This window comes from Talpa occidentalis, unplaced genomic scaffold (genome assembly GCF_014898055.3).
Source record: "Talpa occidentalis isolate TD23 unplaced genomic scaffold, MPIMG_talOcc4v2.1 talOcc4.8, whole genome shotgun sequence".
NCBI lineage: Eukaryota > Metazoa > Chordata > Mammalia > Eulipotyphla > Talpidae > Talpa > Talpa occidentalis.
The window spans coordinates 107,564,804-107,582,328 of NW_023605194.1; the positions used below are offsets into that span (position 1 = coordinate 107,564,804).

Genomic DNA, 17,525 nt, shown 5'->3' on the forward strand with positions numbered 1-17,525 from the left:
TAAAATGGAACACCAATTTAAGCAGAAAACAGGAAAGGGGAATTATATGGAGTGAATAATTAAAAAAAAAAGAAAAATGGGGTACTTTAACCTAACTGTACCAATATTTTAAAAAAATGATAATTAAAAACAAGCAGAAAGTGGCTATATTAATATAAATATTGACCTGAAAGACTATTTCCAGAGCTAAAAAGAATAGTTCATAACTTTTGTAAAAGGGCCAATTATTCAGAATTAGATAATAAAATGTGTGTATCTTAGTAATAAATACAGCTTCAACATAAAGCATAAAACTGACAGAATTAAAGAATAAATTGGACAACTCCATTATATCACTGGAAATTTTATTACATGTGTCTTTTGGTAATTGATAGAAAAATTAGTAAAAAGAATAAATACTGAGCAATTAATTTTTTCTAATTGACATTTGTAGAGCACATTTAACAGCTATAAAATATACATTCTTTTAAAGTGTGTATGGAGATAAGAACAAAAAGCAATGAAATACAAAACAGAAATAATAAAACATTAAAGTCAGAAGCTAGTTCTTTGGAAAGATTAATAAAATTTGTAAGCCTGTAATACAACTGATTAAATAAAAGGAAGATATGTAAATTACCAGTATTAAAAATGGAAGAGGTAGCAATACTATATTTTCTGTAGACATTAAAAGAGCAATAGAATATATGAGTAACTTCATGTCATCTACATTCAACAAGTAAGGTCAAGGGACAAACTCTTTGAAAAAGGGCAAGATACCAAAATTGACAAAAGAATTAACAGAAATCTGAATTTAAAATTGTTATCAAAAACCTTTCCACAAAAGACTTGGTTTAATGAAAAAAAAAATAATTGTAACATGTAAATTATTTTCAAAGTTTTTGGTGGTTTAAAAAACAATTTTTCTGCTTATCTTTTTCCTGTAAATATTATTTACCAGGTTAGTTTGGTTGGGAAATCTTTATTCCTTATAGATGTAATTAAATTAACATTTAGTCCAGCCCTTTAAGTGATAAAAAATTATACAGTTTTAAATATGAGTGTTTATTGTAGGTATTTTCCTGGAGCCAGTCAGCTAATATGAATTCAGCTAAACATTTTCCTGTGCAGTCTACCATCTGTTGCAAGCATAAAGAACTGTGGCAAAGTTTTTCAGGGATATCTAGCTAATTTTTGCAGGGTTATTTTAGAGAATGATGACTGAAGGGGAGTTGAGATCACTTGATTCAATCCTTTTATTTTGCAGTTGACTAAATTGAGATTCAGAAAGATTGAGATTTCTTCAAGATCATAAAAGTAAAAAAACAAAAAAACAGAAGTAATTCTATACTACTAGAATCCAACCCTCAACTCACAGTATTCTTACTCAATTATGCTGTTTTTATGCCTTTCATATCTAAAATTTTAATCTTTCTGATGATTACTTAAGAGAACTAGACTGAAACTATTTAATGAATTAGCACATCTAAGTGGCTCTAGGGATTAAAAACTATTGCTAGCCTAGAAATCTAGAGAAAAAAAGAGCTCTGAAAAAAGCAAAACAATGAAAATAAAGAAAAACATTGAACAAAATAAATTTGTATACAGTTGTGTATATATATTACATATACAGACATTTAATTGAAAATATTTAATTGAAATACTGTTAAGATTTTATTTTATATCCTGCATCATTTTTAGAAGAGAAATTCCATGAAAATTTAGAATCCAAATGTTAGATTTTTTAAAAGACTTGATCTAAAGGGTTTTTTCCTGTTAGAGAGGAATTTCCCATATATTTTCAGTTAGAGATTTTCTAAAGTCTGCATGAGGCAGAGTATATTATAACCTTCCATCAGTCATCAGTCAACTTCAATCTGGTTCTGGCCAATTTCTAAAGTACTTTTGCATTTCAAGAGTAAAAATATGTCACACATTTATTACCATTGCCAGGCTTCAGTAAATACAAGAGAGTTTGTTATAGGGAAAGGGAAAAAAAAAGATGGAATTCATTTACACATACCCACAAGGTTTGCGGGAACTCTCTACAATTGGCAAATAGGACCAGTTTATGCACCCACTCAGCAGTGTTTTTTAAGGAGGCAGTCACTTGGCTGTTAAAAGGTGGGGATGGGAAGGTAAGCAAACTAAAATGCTGCTGCTGCACATGATTTAATATAACTGCAAATTTGAGCACCCGTTCCTATCTGTGGTAGGGAATGGACTCTCTTGTCTGATAAAGTTAGTATTGGTTATTTCTATCCTAATCTCAATGATCAGATAAGAGGCAAGTGTTCACATTTCTATTTTTATTTCCATCTTATTTTCATGTGTAGATCTCAGAATTTAGAAGGAGAAGAAAAATGGCATAGTAGTGCTTGGTTAAGGACATTTGCTTATTCAAATATGTGTATAGGCGTACATAAGATTTTTTGTTAGCAGCGGTGCTAAATGAAACTGTAGTGCTCAACTCTAACACATTTGGGCTGAATTTACAAGGTTTCAAAGTTCACACAGTGGCTATTTGATCTTATTTTGGGATTCCTAACTGATATATTTATATATTTTTAAGAGTGAAATGGTCTTTTTCCTTGGTTTTACATATCTGTTATAAATATCCATTTCCTGCACACCTCCTCTGACATTCATACACCGTAGTTTTCATAGATAAGCACTTATAAAAATGTTTAATGTCTGGATAAAGTTTTTGATTTCATATCATGCTTCAATGTAAATGGTAAAATTTGAAATTGTTAAGACTCTCTAAGTTTCAGAAGATAGTTACAAATCCATACGATGAAAATACAGTTGAGAAAACCTGAAATTTTTCTTAAGGGAAAGGAAATTCATGGTGAGCTTTTCAAAGAAAGCTGAGCAATTTCAGTTCAATCAGAAGAGCCAAAAACCATTTTTCTGGGGTTTATTGTTTTTTAAAGTAAAATGCCTAATGTAAAAGTAGCTTTAATTTTGTTTGAGATCTTTCCTTAAAATCAGAGACCTTCAGGTCTCTCCTATTAGTATTTTTGCTATCCTTTTTAGACTGATGGTCACTTTTCTTAAACAAAGTGAAATCAATACAGCTTGAGATAATGAATTTCCAGTAAGCTCCAGGTGATGTTTTTTCTGCTGGTCCTCAGGCCATGTAAGTAGCAAACTAATGGGTATATTTGGCTTTGCCTGGTATTTTTATTCCTCCCATCCCCTGTCAGTCCTGTGAATTCCGAAGGTGACTTACTTGCTTTTTGCTGGGGTTATCTAGAGAACGCTGTGGTAAATCATCCTGATGGCACCTGGGGGCCATCTAGTGAGATGGAGAAACCTGGGAAAATAGCTGCTGGAGAACTGTATATCCTGGAAAATGCTAGCATCTCCAAACTTACACACTTAAGGTTAGAATTCACTTCTACTTTGAGCCTTCTCAGCCCACCTTCCTCAGGACTGTTCTCAGTGGTATAGAAGCGGAAAGCAGAGGTGAGGTCAAGTAACTACCTCAGCTATCATTTTCTTTTCCCTCTTATGATATTTGATGCGTCACCTATTTTGATTTTCTGTTTTCCCCAGTTTTCCTGCTTTGACTCCTCCCCTGGCCTTTGGAATGTCTACTGCATCCTCACAAACCATCCGTCCCTTGCTTATGACTATGGCCAACGATTTTGAACTTCTTACTGTTAATAATGGAGTTTTGGTGTCATTCCTCTACTACTTTCCTTCTTATGCAAGGCTTCTGTTCAGGAGAGCTGTATGCCCACACAGGGTTAGGGTTGGTCATGGCCTGTCAGTACCTCGATCTCTGAACAAGCCTGGAGTCTGACGTTGGTCAGCATCACGTGGTGTGGACAGGCATCCCAAGGAGGACACAGAGTAACTAGGTGCTGGGGATGGCTGCGCTGCATCAGTGCAGTGGTAAAGCTGAATGAGAGTATGTTGGCTTATGCTACAGGATGAGTTGGGGACTTCTGTTTTCTTCCTAGGAATAGAGATAACTGGCAACCTAGAGAATTCTTGAGTTTATTCCTCACGTGTATGTGTGGATGGCATAATGCCACTAGTATCTGCTGAAGGATGCACTAGTGAGTAAGGAAAAACTGACCACATGGACTCTGTAATGGGGAAAACGAATGCCTGAGGCTGCTTCCAGGGGGAGGTCTTGTGTCAGTGTGACTCCTACAAAGGACCAGAAGGGAACTGTCTGAAGAGCAGCAAGCAGAATAACAGGAGGAAGAACATACATGCATTCTTGTCTTTAATTCTTAATAATCCTACCCACAAGTAAAATGAGGATGAATGAATGTCTCAAGCAGGACAAATTAGATTTTCAATTACTTCTTCATGGAGAGCTTGTAGTAAGGGAGTAGGGCCGTAGCAGCTTTGGGGTCGGGTTCTGTAAAGTCCCATATCTCTCTACGGCAGCTTGCTCTAAAGACTGTCCACATTTCCTGCTTTTCTAATAGGGAGCCTACTGTTGTCTGGCCATCATTCTGTGTGTGCCTCTTTGAAGGTTTCCCTAATACCTGGAAATGACAGTTTTTAAAGCACATGTGTGGTTGGGAAGAAAATATTGTGGGTAGTATCAGAAATTGTTTTTGGAGTCATCTAAATGGTGGAAATTTAATTATCTAAAGCCTTATTCTAGGATCAGAGAATAAATAGGCACCAGTCTTCATCATCTGTCCTTTCCGAGCAGACATGAGAGAGAAGGGTAGCAGTGGGTGCAGCTGGCTCTCCTCCATGACTAACTAAAATTTGGGCTGGGAGCAGAAGGCTCCCCCAAGAGAAATACATTACTATATTGGGAGAAAGAGTGGACAAGTTATTGTGCTCTCTGTTCTGTAGATAAACTCATAAAAATTGACAACTCTGGTCGCTGGGCCACAGAAAATTCAGTTCACATTTCACCTTTGGCCTACACCGTAGTCATTTCACTTGTCTTCAAGGGCAATTTATTTCTGCGCCCCACAGATAAAACATGTAGGTACAAATGTTTGGATTAAAGAGAATTCCCTGAAACTGTATCCTAGATTACCTTGACCATAAAGTCAGAAGCAATTAAATTGGAACACAAACAGTATTTCCTTTCTGCTTTTGCGTTTGCTTTTCTATTATGTGAAATGATAATTGCAGTTTAATTCATAATAAATAGTGCTTTTCCAAAATGTTTATCTGTGCTAAGAGGGAAAGAATAATTATGTTTTTTGAACTCAATTTGGAATTTAAAAGTCTCTGTTTTGTTTTGAGGAAAAGCTGTTGGAAAATTGTACCAGGCAGCAGTCACACTACCAAATCCCATCTTTTAGTAGCTATGACATCCAGGTCTGGAAGGATTGCTTCAAAAGAAAATCAAAAGTTTTCCATGAAAAAATGTGAAAATCTTTGGAGATGGGGAAAGAGCGCCTTCCTATCCTATCATTTGCATTTTGGGATAAGTGCTTGCTGGAGAATTTAAGATAGTGAACTGAGGCGCATATCCTTGGAGGTCATAAATAGCCCATCAGCCTCCACCCTTTTATATGATCTAGTTAAAGAGATGGCTCGGAAAATGGAAACTGCCAAAAACAGGAGGGCATTTGTTTTTGGGGAGATGTTGGGGCAGGCTAGCCTTGTGAGGATTGATCAGTGTACAAAAGGAGTGTAGAAGCACAGAAGAAAATATGTCTTATTCAGATATTTAAACTCTTTAAAAACTGGCCTGAATTAAAGTGGTGTTATCTTTCACTTCAGGGGGAGCTTATTCTCCACAGCCCCAGGAACCCTGCTCTGAGGTGTGAAGTGAACAGGTTTTGCTAGCATGAAGCACTAAACCCTGGGGAAGATTTGGAAATGGAGTACTAAAATAATATTGGGACAAAAATATGAATTTCATGGAATATGTTACATCCCTGTTTTTAAAAATCTATATCACCCATGCTGAATTTAATGCATTGTTTTCAAACTGAACAGACCTCATGTTGGGGATAAAAGCAGGCTGCAAAGTTGCTTTACTTGTCACCCACTTTGCTTTCAAATTGGGTATTCAAAGCACGTGGGATCACATGTTTCTGCTTCAAGGCTGCACGTACAGGAAACGAAAGCCCTCGACACAGCTTGGTAGCTAGCAGAGGATCCAAATCAGAGTAAATTGTATAAATTATAACTAAATTGCCAAGCATTTGGACAAAGCAGGCATGCTAGTCTAATCAAGAAAGTGGTGATATTTACTTTTTGATAATGCAGGTTGGAAGCGGAATTGGGGGAGGGAGGCATCACAAATCTCTTTTAATATATTTCTGAACTTGGCAACCTGAACTAGTTTTGTCACATATTTGCAGCTTAAAAAGTATTTGGCTTTTACAACAGCCAAAATAAGTATCCTTTAATCACTTTCAACCTATGAACAGATGGGCAAACAGTGCTTTTATAAATGGAGCATACAAAATACTTCAATATCAGCCAAAACTAATTAGTAGCAATATCTGAACCAAACTCTAAAACTGATTTAGTGTTTAATATATATTATCATATAAGCGTTAGCAGTTGAAAGGAAATTCCCTGTTCAAATATTTGCCAAGCTCAGTGTCTAATGTTCAGACATGATTAACTTACTAATTAACTTATTCTATCTTTTCTCACATATAATCTTGCTTAATGATTTCTTCTCACAGAAAACTGTTAGGTTTTTAAAATCTTGGTCATAGATTTGTCAAACATCGAGTGAAAACATCAAATTTAGCTATTCAGACCTGGTCTTTCCACCTTTATTAGGGTGACATTAAGAATTGGCTTCAAGACTAGGGGAAGTATCTTCAGTGGTGAAAGCATTCCTTCCTTCATAAATATTTTTTAAAAGAGTTTTTTAGAGACTCTTTAGTGCTAAGAATCTATAAAATTGATTATTGTGCCTCAGATATCTGTGAATAAATGGGGAAATGGATGTCAGTTGTGTGGTTGAAAGACAGAATTAGAATTTTGGTGCTGAACATAATGTGATATATTCACATGCAAGTATTGGTTTATAATGATGGACACCTATATAATATATGATTCAGTGTTACTTCAAAAAATTAAAAGAAGAAAATAATTACATTTGTGAGTAAGCACAGGATAGTTCTTACTGATTCCTAAGTCAGAGGTGGTTACTTGATCGTCATATATGTCACAGTCACAATATATTTCCCAGATCTGATCTATTTTCTGCTCATTTAATCCTTGTAGGAAGTTGACCATTTCTGTAATGGAGTCAGTATATATGGTATGACTGTATCTTTTCAGTACTATTTAAAACAAAAGGACAAAAATCTAAAGTTAATCCCCTAAATTATCCCAACCCTCGAGGTTTGGAGATTGTCAATGCCAACCTTTCTGAAGTATGACATAATTTTTCCTTTCATGATTCTATCACATGCAAGACAAGGAGGGCTTTGAATTTTGACTGTGCTAATTACGACTTCATAATCTTGGGAAGTCACAAAATTTCTCTAAGCATCAGTTATATAAAATTAGAATAGTGACATTTACCCAATGAGGTGATTTTGAGGATTAAAGGAGAAAATTGGTCTGAAGTAAACACTTAATAAAAGATTGCTGCTACTAATGTCACTGATGAATTTAATTATACTTTCCTTTTTTTAATACAATGAGCATTGGTCTATTTCAGAAAATCTGAACAAAAGAGGAAGAAATGAACAATCAATTTTCTTTACAACTATAGTTTCCTTTACAATGTAACATTTAATTAAAAGTTATGTTGGTTTTATTAGAGGAATTAATCAGAATCTATAAAGGCAGGTCCTGAGCAGGAGTTCCTTGAAAATACTTCTTAGGTGGTTCTGAGGCCATCTTTCAGAACCACTGCATTAGCAAGTCTCTAATCATACTTTGGCATGTTTCTTTCTGGCCTTCTATATGACTTTTAAAAAAATGTAATGTAGCTGTCATATAATACATATAATTTAATATCTCCATTCTTTGGATATAATTTTTTTTAAATCATAAGCACTTTCTGAAGAAACTACACAGTCTTCATAAGTATCGCTTTCATGACCTCATAGTGTTGGGTATAATGCAATTTAAAAAATATTTATTTCAAAATTTCATCATAAATGAAAACTATAATAGATTTCCTCGTATGCACAGCTTTTTTTTTTAAGATTCTATTTCTTTTGGAGATTAGTGATAGAGTGAATTGCCTGTATTTGTTTATTACAGGGTAAGAGATGCCTTTTTCCCTTGTAAGATAATACATATACATTTACTCATGATGAAGGGTAGAGAAGTTGCTGGGTTGCTTTCTTAGTGCAACTTGGTTAAGTTGCACTCACAATGGAAAACTCTTTGAGCAAGTTTTGATTCAGTATCGTTACCTTGGGTTATTATTGGGTCAACTTTGTTAATATAGATAAATAAGAGGTATTGATTAAAACATAAAGATACCCAAATTAAAAAATTAGCAAAATTAGAATCATATGATGTTATGACATAAGAAACGTCTGTCCAAAAGGTTAATAAAGCTCTCCTATTGTCATATTCTTCATCACCATAGTCCCTTGTGCTCTATTTTTAACTCAAGAATCTACAAGCATTTTCTGGAGAAAGAATGAACCAACCAAACAGAAAAACAAAAGTATAGTTTAAGAATGTTGTATTTGGCTTCTTCCTTTATTTTGCACATAAAGAAAGGACTATTTTCATTTAAGTACATAGGCACAAAGAGTACTAACTGGCTCAGTTTTGTATCTTTAGCTATGATTCAAAAGTAAACATGGCCCAAAATTTTCTGTGCTTCAAGAAAACTCATTGTTTAGCGTGGACGCTTGGGTGTAGGAAGGCCACCAAGTCAAAAAGCATCTGCAAGAATACTTTTTATGAAAGTCTCTTGATCTGGAGCTGATGTAGTGGGCAAAAAGTTCTCTCTCAAATTAATTTAGCTATATTGATCTTCAAACAACACACAATACAGGAGATATGGCATCCTTTCAGAAAATATGAGAAGCTTCAAGACAAACTAATAGAAAAGATAAATGAAAAAGACACCCGGAAATAGATGACTGGATCAAGAAGATGTGGTACATATATACCATGGAATATTACTCTGCATTCAAAAAAGATAAACACATGCAATTTGCAGCAACATGGATGGCACTGGAAGGGATCATGCTCAGCGAAATAAGCCAAAAAGAAAAAGAAAAATACCGGATGGTCTCACTCATAGCAGGAATCTAGAAAACTTAAATAAGGGACCAGGAAAACGAGTAACTATAAGAAAGTGAAAATCAAAATCAACAAAAAACTACGAACCAGAGACACTTTTAGGGGGGCGGGGGTGGGAGGGGAGGGATTGGGGTCAGAATGGGGGGCTGCAATTGTATGGGGAATATAAAAATAAAATTTATTATTAAAAAAATAATAATAATAAAAAAAAAAAAGGACACCCGGGGTTTCCTATCATTTGTCATCCAGCAGAGACTAGATGACTGTCAAATATGCAGAATCAGACACCCAATATTTCAGCCACCAAGGAAAGAAAAACAATGGCTGTGAACAAAACAGAACAAGACTCAAGTATTAGCTTAATGCAGAGTAATTCCTATTGTAGCTGCTGTGCCAGATGTGGCCTCTTTGCTAGAGCAGAATGTCATGGCTGTGGGTGCGTGGTTTACTGTCATTGACCTCAAAAATAATCCAACTTAATGCAGACATTGAAAAAGTCTCAGAGGGAACAAAAAGCAGAAGCAGAGTCATTGATATTCACTCTAGGAGTTGAGAAAGTTGGCATTCAGAGGTCTAAATATAAAATACATTTTTTAAAGATTTATTTATTTATGCATATGGGAGCTGGGGTACAGGCCAGAGATATGGGGGGGGGGGCGGTGAGAGGATTCACCAGAGACAGAGTTGGAAACAGAATAGGCTGACTGAATGAAATACACTGCTGAGGGGAGCAGCAGGCAAGACAGCAGAGGTCTGCTGCGCCATGTGGGTTGCTCCCTGGTCGGCCGGGGATTGGACTCGTGCTGCAGAGGCTGCGGATTGCTTCATAGTGCTGTGCTTAACCTCTTGCGCCACCAGGGAGGCCCCTGAAATACATTTTTAGGGAAAGACTTGGCTCTGCTTTGTGAACTTACCTGAACATTGCAGTAGAACTTCAGCTATGAAAGAGAGACGTAGAAACAAAAAACATTAAGAAGAAAAACAGGACTTTTGAATGCAAAAAATTGCAAGGAAACTAGACTTTAGACTTAAGAAGACTTTGAAAAAAGTGACTCCCATATAAAAAAATACAACAGATTTATAAAAGCAAAAGCAGATAAAAGATTCCCCAGGAGCTGGTCTGTCTGTGGGTTAGACTACCAGAATGGTCTAATACTGTGGGATACACCACCGTACCTCTCAGTAGAGTGTATTTGGACATCAAAATTAATTTTCACATGATGTTTGGTAAACAGAGTCAGTGCCAAATAATTTTGAAGTACTCTTTTATTTGACATAGCTGCTAGGACAGAAAACTTATTTTAACTTACTTGCCCTTCCTGTCATATGAAAATATTTTGTTCCTTAGATACTATATCGCTCTTTTGGATAGTTGTGGCATACTTTCCTTTGGATTTCCTTTCTTCAGAGATTAATTTTATACATATTATATTTGTCCTGGCATATTTAGTCTTCAGGTGATATATGTGAATTCTATACAAAAATGATACATTCCCTATTTTAATATATTCATCATGGAAATGAATTTAAAAGTGTTCAAAAGCCTCTATTTGTATTATTAACAATAATAGAAAGTTTCATGTTTTATTTTTTAGGGGGAAATCTGTTCCAAGTAAAGTTGATAAAATTGACAATAAAGTTAAAAGGATTGGGCCACACTTAGACATCTTCCAAGTGTTCTGGGAAAAGAGCAAAGTACGTATTAACAAAAAAACAGTCAAACTGATCACCACCATGCAGGCCTTCGTCAGAGGATGGCTTGAACGCAAAAGATTCCGAAGACTAATGATCAAGGTACAGTTTATGGTAAATGTTATAATGTATTTAAAATTTACATAGACTCTAATTAAGCATAATTTTGCATAATCATCTGGTCAATATATCCATGATTTTTCTAAAGTTCTGTCTACATTTTTTGCTATTCATCTGGTCAGTGACATACTCATATTTTGAGAATCAAACCTGTCTGTCTGATTTCAGAGTCATTAAAATATTAGGCCATTCTGGTAACAATAGTGTTCAATAGTCATTGCAAAATGATGGCCTTCAATTAGACTCAAAATGGACATTGGAGTTACCTGCCAAAAGTTGAGGCTATATAAAACTCCCACATGACACTATAGAGTCAATTGGGTTATATGCACATAAGAGAGACGATGTGAAAAGACCCAGCTGCATTTCTATGGAGAAGCCCCAAGTCTGTTGCAATCAGGAGCTGCTACTAATATTTTGCAGAGTGCATTGAAAGAAAACAGATTCAGTAATGTGGTTGACCAAGAATATGTGCTTATAGTATCTTTACTAAGCAATTATAGTTAGATTGATTAAGCTTGTGCTTCAGGTCATAATAAAAATAATCATTCTAAATTGAACAGAGAAGTAGGAGACACGAAGAAAAGCCCTGAAAAAGAGAAGAACCAAACCCAGAAAAGAAATCCTTTAGCTATGTGTGTGGTTCCAGTGCTTCATTAATTCTTTAATGGGTGGGGTCCTCCCCTGGTGGCGCAGCGGTTGAGCGCTGGGTTGCAAAGCGCCGGTGCGATCCCCGGCTGCTCCCCGGCCACCAGAGGAGGGTCCCACATGGCGTGCAGACCTCTCCTGCTGCCCGCTGCTCCCCTCAGCAGTGTACTTCCTCAGTCTGCCTATTCTGTTCCCCGCTCTGTCTCTGGTAAATTCTCTCACCCTCCCGCGCTTCTGACTGTACCCAGTGCTTGTATAAATTAATAAATAAATCTTAAAAAAAATTCTTTAATGGGTGAATCAGTGATCACACCTAATAGTGTTTTTGTCTTGCATATTTGTAGGAGTGTTTTTGTGTGTATGTACTTAAGATAACTGTTAAGGATATTCAATTTTTATTTCATTGTATATAGATTTAGTCATTAAAATTTACTTTTTGTTTGGATAAGAGTTTTGAATGAATATTCCTCAATATGTTGTATGTAAGTGTTTAAGACAAGGTGAGAATTCAATCACTTAATATAATCAACATATCTATTTTCAAATCTGTAACAATATTTTTAAAGTTAAAAGGTCAAGTGAACTATAGAAAAACATTTGAAATTTTACATAATGGCTATAAATCTTAAGAGTTAATTTTAAAAAAAATGTTGGTGTATATAATAAGTGTGATGTTTGCTCTTTTATACAACATGAATTAGAACATTATAAATAATATTTTGCAATGAGATGTTTATATTCTAATATTGCTGTTAAAATAACCATTTGTACATTTTTTCTGATAACTTCTTATCTTGAAAAATGCATAGATATTAATGTGAAAGATTTACATGCTGAGGTGTATATAGAGCCATAGCTGAGGCATATTTGCATGCAAAACACTGGCAGAGAAAAGCACACTGTAATAACAATTACACAAGATACACCATTGTCATTTTCTCTCTTCCAACTTCTTAACTATGAAAAACTGCTAGACACCTTTCAGATGTCTCAGATCTGAAAAGACTTCCCTCATGAGACAGGCTGTGTCCTCAAAAGAAGATTTATTAAATTCAGAGTGAAAGATACTCAGATTCATATTGGTAACTGCCCAATGTCCCTTGAAGCAAATATTGTCCATCTAATTAACACTCTTCAAACAGGGACCTTTTGAATCATGCTTTAAAGGTACAATCAAAACACTGTTTGATTCTTAATGATAAACAAACAAACAAACAAGCAAACTACTGACAGATTTATCCAGAAAGATACTGAGTAGAATATTGGGTAGAGGTCTGGAGAACCAAGCTCAAAAACATGAAGGAATGATCAAAGCTACTTAGCTTCTAGGACTGTAGTCAGATCCTGCGCAGAAGGAACCTGATGCAGTTTCTGAAATCTTGGGTATTCTTGCCTTCACAAATGCTGCCCTTGAAAAATGAATATTGCTGCCACGGTTACTCTAGCACACAAATAGATTTCCCACTGTTTCACTTTTAAAAGCATTATTAGCTTCAATTCAAAACCTAGGGCTGGTGTAGGTAATGAATGAAGCTTTGTCATGTGTTTGCATCCTAGCAACAGAGGAGCCTGGGTCACGAGTATCTGATTTTTGGCTTAACATTGTAGGAGGTGAGCTTTGCCTCACACTAAGATCATACAGTGGGAATTGCTCCAAGTGTGTGTTCATTATTTCTTTTTTACATGAAAAGTGCCCACTGAACAGAAGATTAAAATGGCAAATTAGAAAATGTTGTTAAATGTTGAAAACATTAGCAAAATTCAGAATCTGCCATCAGATAAAGGGATATAGAAAAGGAAATTGTGAATAATGCTGATTTCATTTTTTCATTCAGGGAAACAGAAATATTATTGATATTGCTACATTAAGAAATATAGGCTTAAGTATAGTATTTTAAAACTTCAGAGAAGTACCACAACAACAATGATGAAAAAAATAAAATAATAAAATAACCTTTACAGAATCATAGGAAACAGAAAATAAATAGCAGGAGCAAGAATAATCATAAGTGTAATAAAATGAAATACATCAGCATTTGAAACTTACCAATAAATCAGGAAATAAGGACAAAAAATTTACAAAGTAGGTATCATAAATTCACATAAATTAAGAGGAGTGTGACTTATAATTTAAAATGTGGACTCTGTTGTGTCTCTCTGTTTTGCCTTTGAAACCAGTTCTGCAACTTACTTTGAATGCTTATTAAAAGATTTTTGTGTATGGAGTTAAATAATGATCTAATTTCATTTTGTTGCCTATGGCTGTCAAAGTTTCCCAGCACCATTTGTTGAAGAAGCTTTCCTTTCTCCATTGTGTGGCCATGGCTCCTCTCTTATATATTAACCATCCATGTTTGTGTGGGCTTATTTCTGGGCTCTATTTCACTGGTCTATGATTCTGTCTTTGTTCCAGTTGCATACTGTTTTGATTACTGTTGCTTTGTAGTATAGCAACAGTAGTATAGTTTGAGGTGAGGGAACATGTTACCTCCATTTTGCTTGTTTTTCCCATGATTACTTTATCTATTCAGGATCTTTTATGGTTCCATGCAAATTTTATTATTGTTTCTTCTATTTCGTGGAAAAATGTCATGGAATTTTCATAGGTATTGAGTTGAATCTTTAAATTGCCTTAGGAATGTGACTATTTTAACTATCTTTATTTTTCTGATCCATGAACACAAGAAATATTTCTATTTCTTTGTCTTTTTTTTTTGATAGTGTCAGTTTTTAGTGTGTATATGTCCTTCACCTTCTTTGTTATGTTTCTTCCCAGGTATTTCATTCTTTTTGGTGGGATTGAAACTGGAATTATTTCCTTTACTTCTCTTTGCTTTAATTTTTTGTTTTCATATGAGGATGCAAGAAGTTTTTAGGTAGTCATTTATATTCTGCCACTTTACTGTATTCATTGATTATTTTCAAGCATTTTTTGGTAGTCGTTTAATTTTTCCATGAATATTATATCATCTGCACAACAAATGTTGGCAAGACTATTTGGAAAAAGGAATACTTACCCTCTGGTGGCAGGAAAGTAAATTTTTACAGCCTATATGGAAAATAGTGTGGATATTCCTTAGAGAAACTAAAAACGGGAATACCACATGATCCAGTAATACCACTCTTAGTTATTTACTCATAGAGTATGAAAATATTTATTCAAAAACCTTGCACTCCTATGTGCATAGTAGCATTATTTGCAATAACCAAGACACAGACTCAAACTAAAATACACATTGAAAATGACTGGGTAAATTTTGGTATATATACTTAACAGAATACTACTCGGCTTAGTGTCTTTTAGTACACAAAATGGATGGATTTGAGGTGATTGTACTAAATGAAATGAGTCATAAACTGAAAGGCAGTAACCAGATGGTTTCACTCATGTGTGGAATATAAGTAACCAAACATAGCAAACTAGCAAACATAATAAAAGTAACTCTTAAACTATGAGAAGGGGGAGGTAGGTTGGGTGTGTGGGTAATGTGATAGTGTAATGTGATAGTGTATTGGAGCTTTGATGGAGAGTGATTTGAAGTCTATGCACTCATTGAGGTGTAAAGTTGTCCTCCCCGAATTATATAGCTATGTGAAAGATTAAAAAATGAATAAATTTATTAAAAATTAGATAAATTGATAAGATTTTACACTTCAGTTTTTTCACTTGTAAAAATGGTACGCAAAGCATGTTAAAGGAAAGCGAACTCAAAGGAAAATTCATAACAAATACAGTCCTTTCAAAAAAGAGATCATGATTTTTTTTAATTCAAGAAATCAAAAACAGGAAAATAAACTTTAAAAAGGAATTAATAAAAATAGTAGAGAAATTTATAAGCTAGGTAATGTTAAATGTAAAAATAGTTGAATTGATAAACTTGAACTGGCTATCTAGAAAAGAAAGAAACATGAAATAGATGAATTTTTATACTGTAATTTTTAAAAGTATATTGCCATCACATGTAGAAAATATTGTCACAGTTAAAAAGTAAACTGATATGACAAAATTTGCCTATTTGCTGAAATGAGTTCATTTCTTTAATACTCAATTTTTTACAAATCAAGGAGTAAAGTGTCCGAACTGTCAGTGAAAAATAGGTAAAAGACATGAGCATACAACTTTCAAAAGAAAGAAAATATATGGATTAAACAAGATTAGGCAAGAATAAGCCATTACAGAATAATGCCTTCATAAAGCTTTAATTTTTTTCTGGGTGGGCCGCATATCATAGAAGTCTAGCAGGTGTGTATGAAAGTTCCATTGAAAACCGTATTCCGTGGGAAATACGAACATTTGATGACATAACAACCCACAGTGAAACTCTTTGAACTTTAGGGAGATTGTCTCACCCTATAATGCATGTATTTAACCAAGTTAGCACAATAAATGTTAATAAATATAACTGTAAGCTATGAAATTGGGTGAGATAGATGAAATAAAAGCAATAAAATCAGATGAAATATAAATAATAGAAGTATGTAAGCTTTACTGTCTACATTGTTATTTAATAGGCTTTGTATCATGGACCAAATTTGAAAGCAGTTATAAAAATGTATTGCAAACTAATTCATCGTGTTAAACATCGACTTGGTCTTTGGAGAACAAGACAAATTATATGCTTACCAGAGCTCGAAGAATGGATGGATAGAAAAAAATGTAAGTGATACAGTCATTTCCAATTTGATTTTAAGTTAGGAATTCATTTAGCCATTTGTATTTTACATATAATTTATGGATAATGACACATAAGCTTCAAAGTTAGACCATATTTTATATTGCTGTAACATATTTGCATTTTAAGGTGATGTGTATTTGAAATAATTTATTAGCATCCTGTGTATATAACCAATAGAAAAGTTACTCTAGCTTACCAAAATCAAAAGGTAATTTGAAGGAAAAATATATAAGAATGATAACTAAAAAAAAAATCATGTTTCAGAAAGAACATGAACCCAAGCTGCTTCAGAGACCAAGGGAGCAAAATATAAGGGACAACTTTATTTGCCACAAGGGGATAGATAAGCTGCTATAACTTGAAGTCATTGTTCCTAAACACTGAATTGCGATTCCATGGAGAGGGCACATACTGGTTTAGCTTGAGTCATGTTTCAGTACTTTGCTATGGGAGGGCAGGGACCTTTGCTTACGTGTTACACAGAGACTGTGTCCACTGGGGAAATGGTACCTCCCTAAAGAAAAACTATAAATTAACAGGAGATCAGTTAATGGACATTGAGCATACTAAACAACAAATATTCATTATGTTGCTTATTGGTGGTGAAATTCTAGCCAAAGAACAAGTTCCCCAATTTATATATTAACTTTCAGAGAACCTGATTCTATTATATTTAATGAGTTCAATTTTGCTCAGAAATAGAATGGACATTACAGCCAATTTTTTGATTAAAAAAATAAATGAGGATTTTGGTTTTTGGTTCTGCATGTAAGGTGCTTGGAAATCAGCTGTCTGTTTTAACAACTGATACAAATGTTTTTAAAAAGACTGGAAAGGTAACGACTCTTCTTGGATCTATATGAAAGAGGATGACAGAAGACAAACAGCACACAAATACAGGGAGTCATGGCTGGCCAGAGCAGACACTTGAAAGAAGAAACTGATGTAGGAATCAGTTCTGGGAAGGAAAAAAATGCATCATAATTGATGTATCCTGGGGGTTCAGTGTGGACAACTCTCCAGAAGGATCCAGGCATGGGGCAGGGTAATCCTTTTGTGAAATTTGCCTCAAGAAACTCAATCGTAATCCCATAGTAAACACTAAAGAGAAGGAACCATTTTGAAATAAGCCCTAAATCTCTGTTCTTAACAAAGTTTGCCATGAGGGAGGGAAACTAGTTAACCAAGTTGAACCTGTTGGAATATTAGCAGAGTCTGACTGACCTG

At 34.6% G+C, this 17,525-nt stretch overlaps 1 protein-coding gene across 6 annotated transcripts in view; it reads left to right on the top strand.

The window, feature by feature from the left end:
* The window catches only part of IQCM (IQ motif containing M), a 437,801-nt gene that overhangs the window by 154,441 nt on the left and 265,835 nt on the right, over positions 1 to 17,525 (top strand). For 5 of the 6 annotated variants that reach the window (XR_008549806.1, XR_008549805.1, XM_054689961.1 and 2 more), the window contains 2 exons: positions 10,758 to 10,968; positions 16,135 to 16,279. Coding sequence is in view for 4 of the 6 variants with exons in the window: in XM_054689961.1 (XP_054545936.1) it covers positions 10,758 to 10,968; positions 16,135 to 16,279 (356 nt within the window). In the remaining 2 variants the exon portion in view is untranslated. The remainder of the gene's footprint in view (positions 1 to 10,757; positions 10,969 to 16,134; positions 16,280 to 17,525) is intronic. The other variant, XM_037496397.2, reaches the window with a different exon arrangement.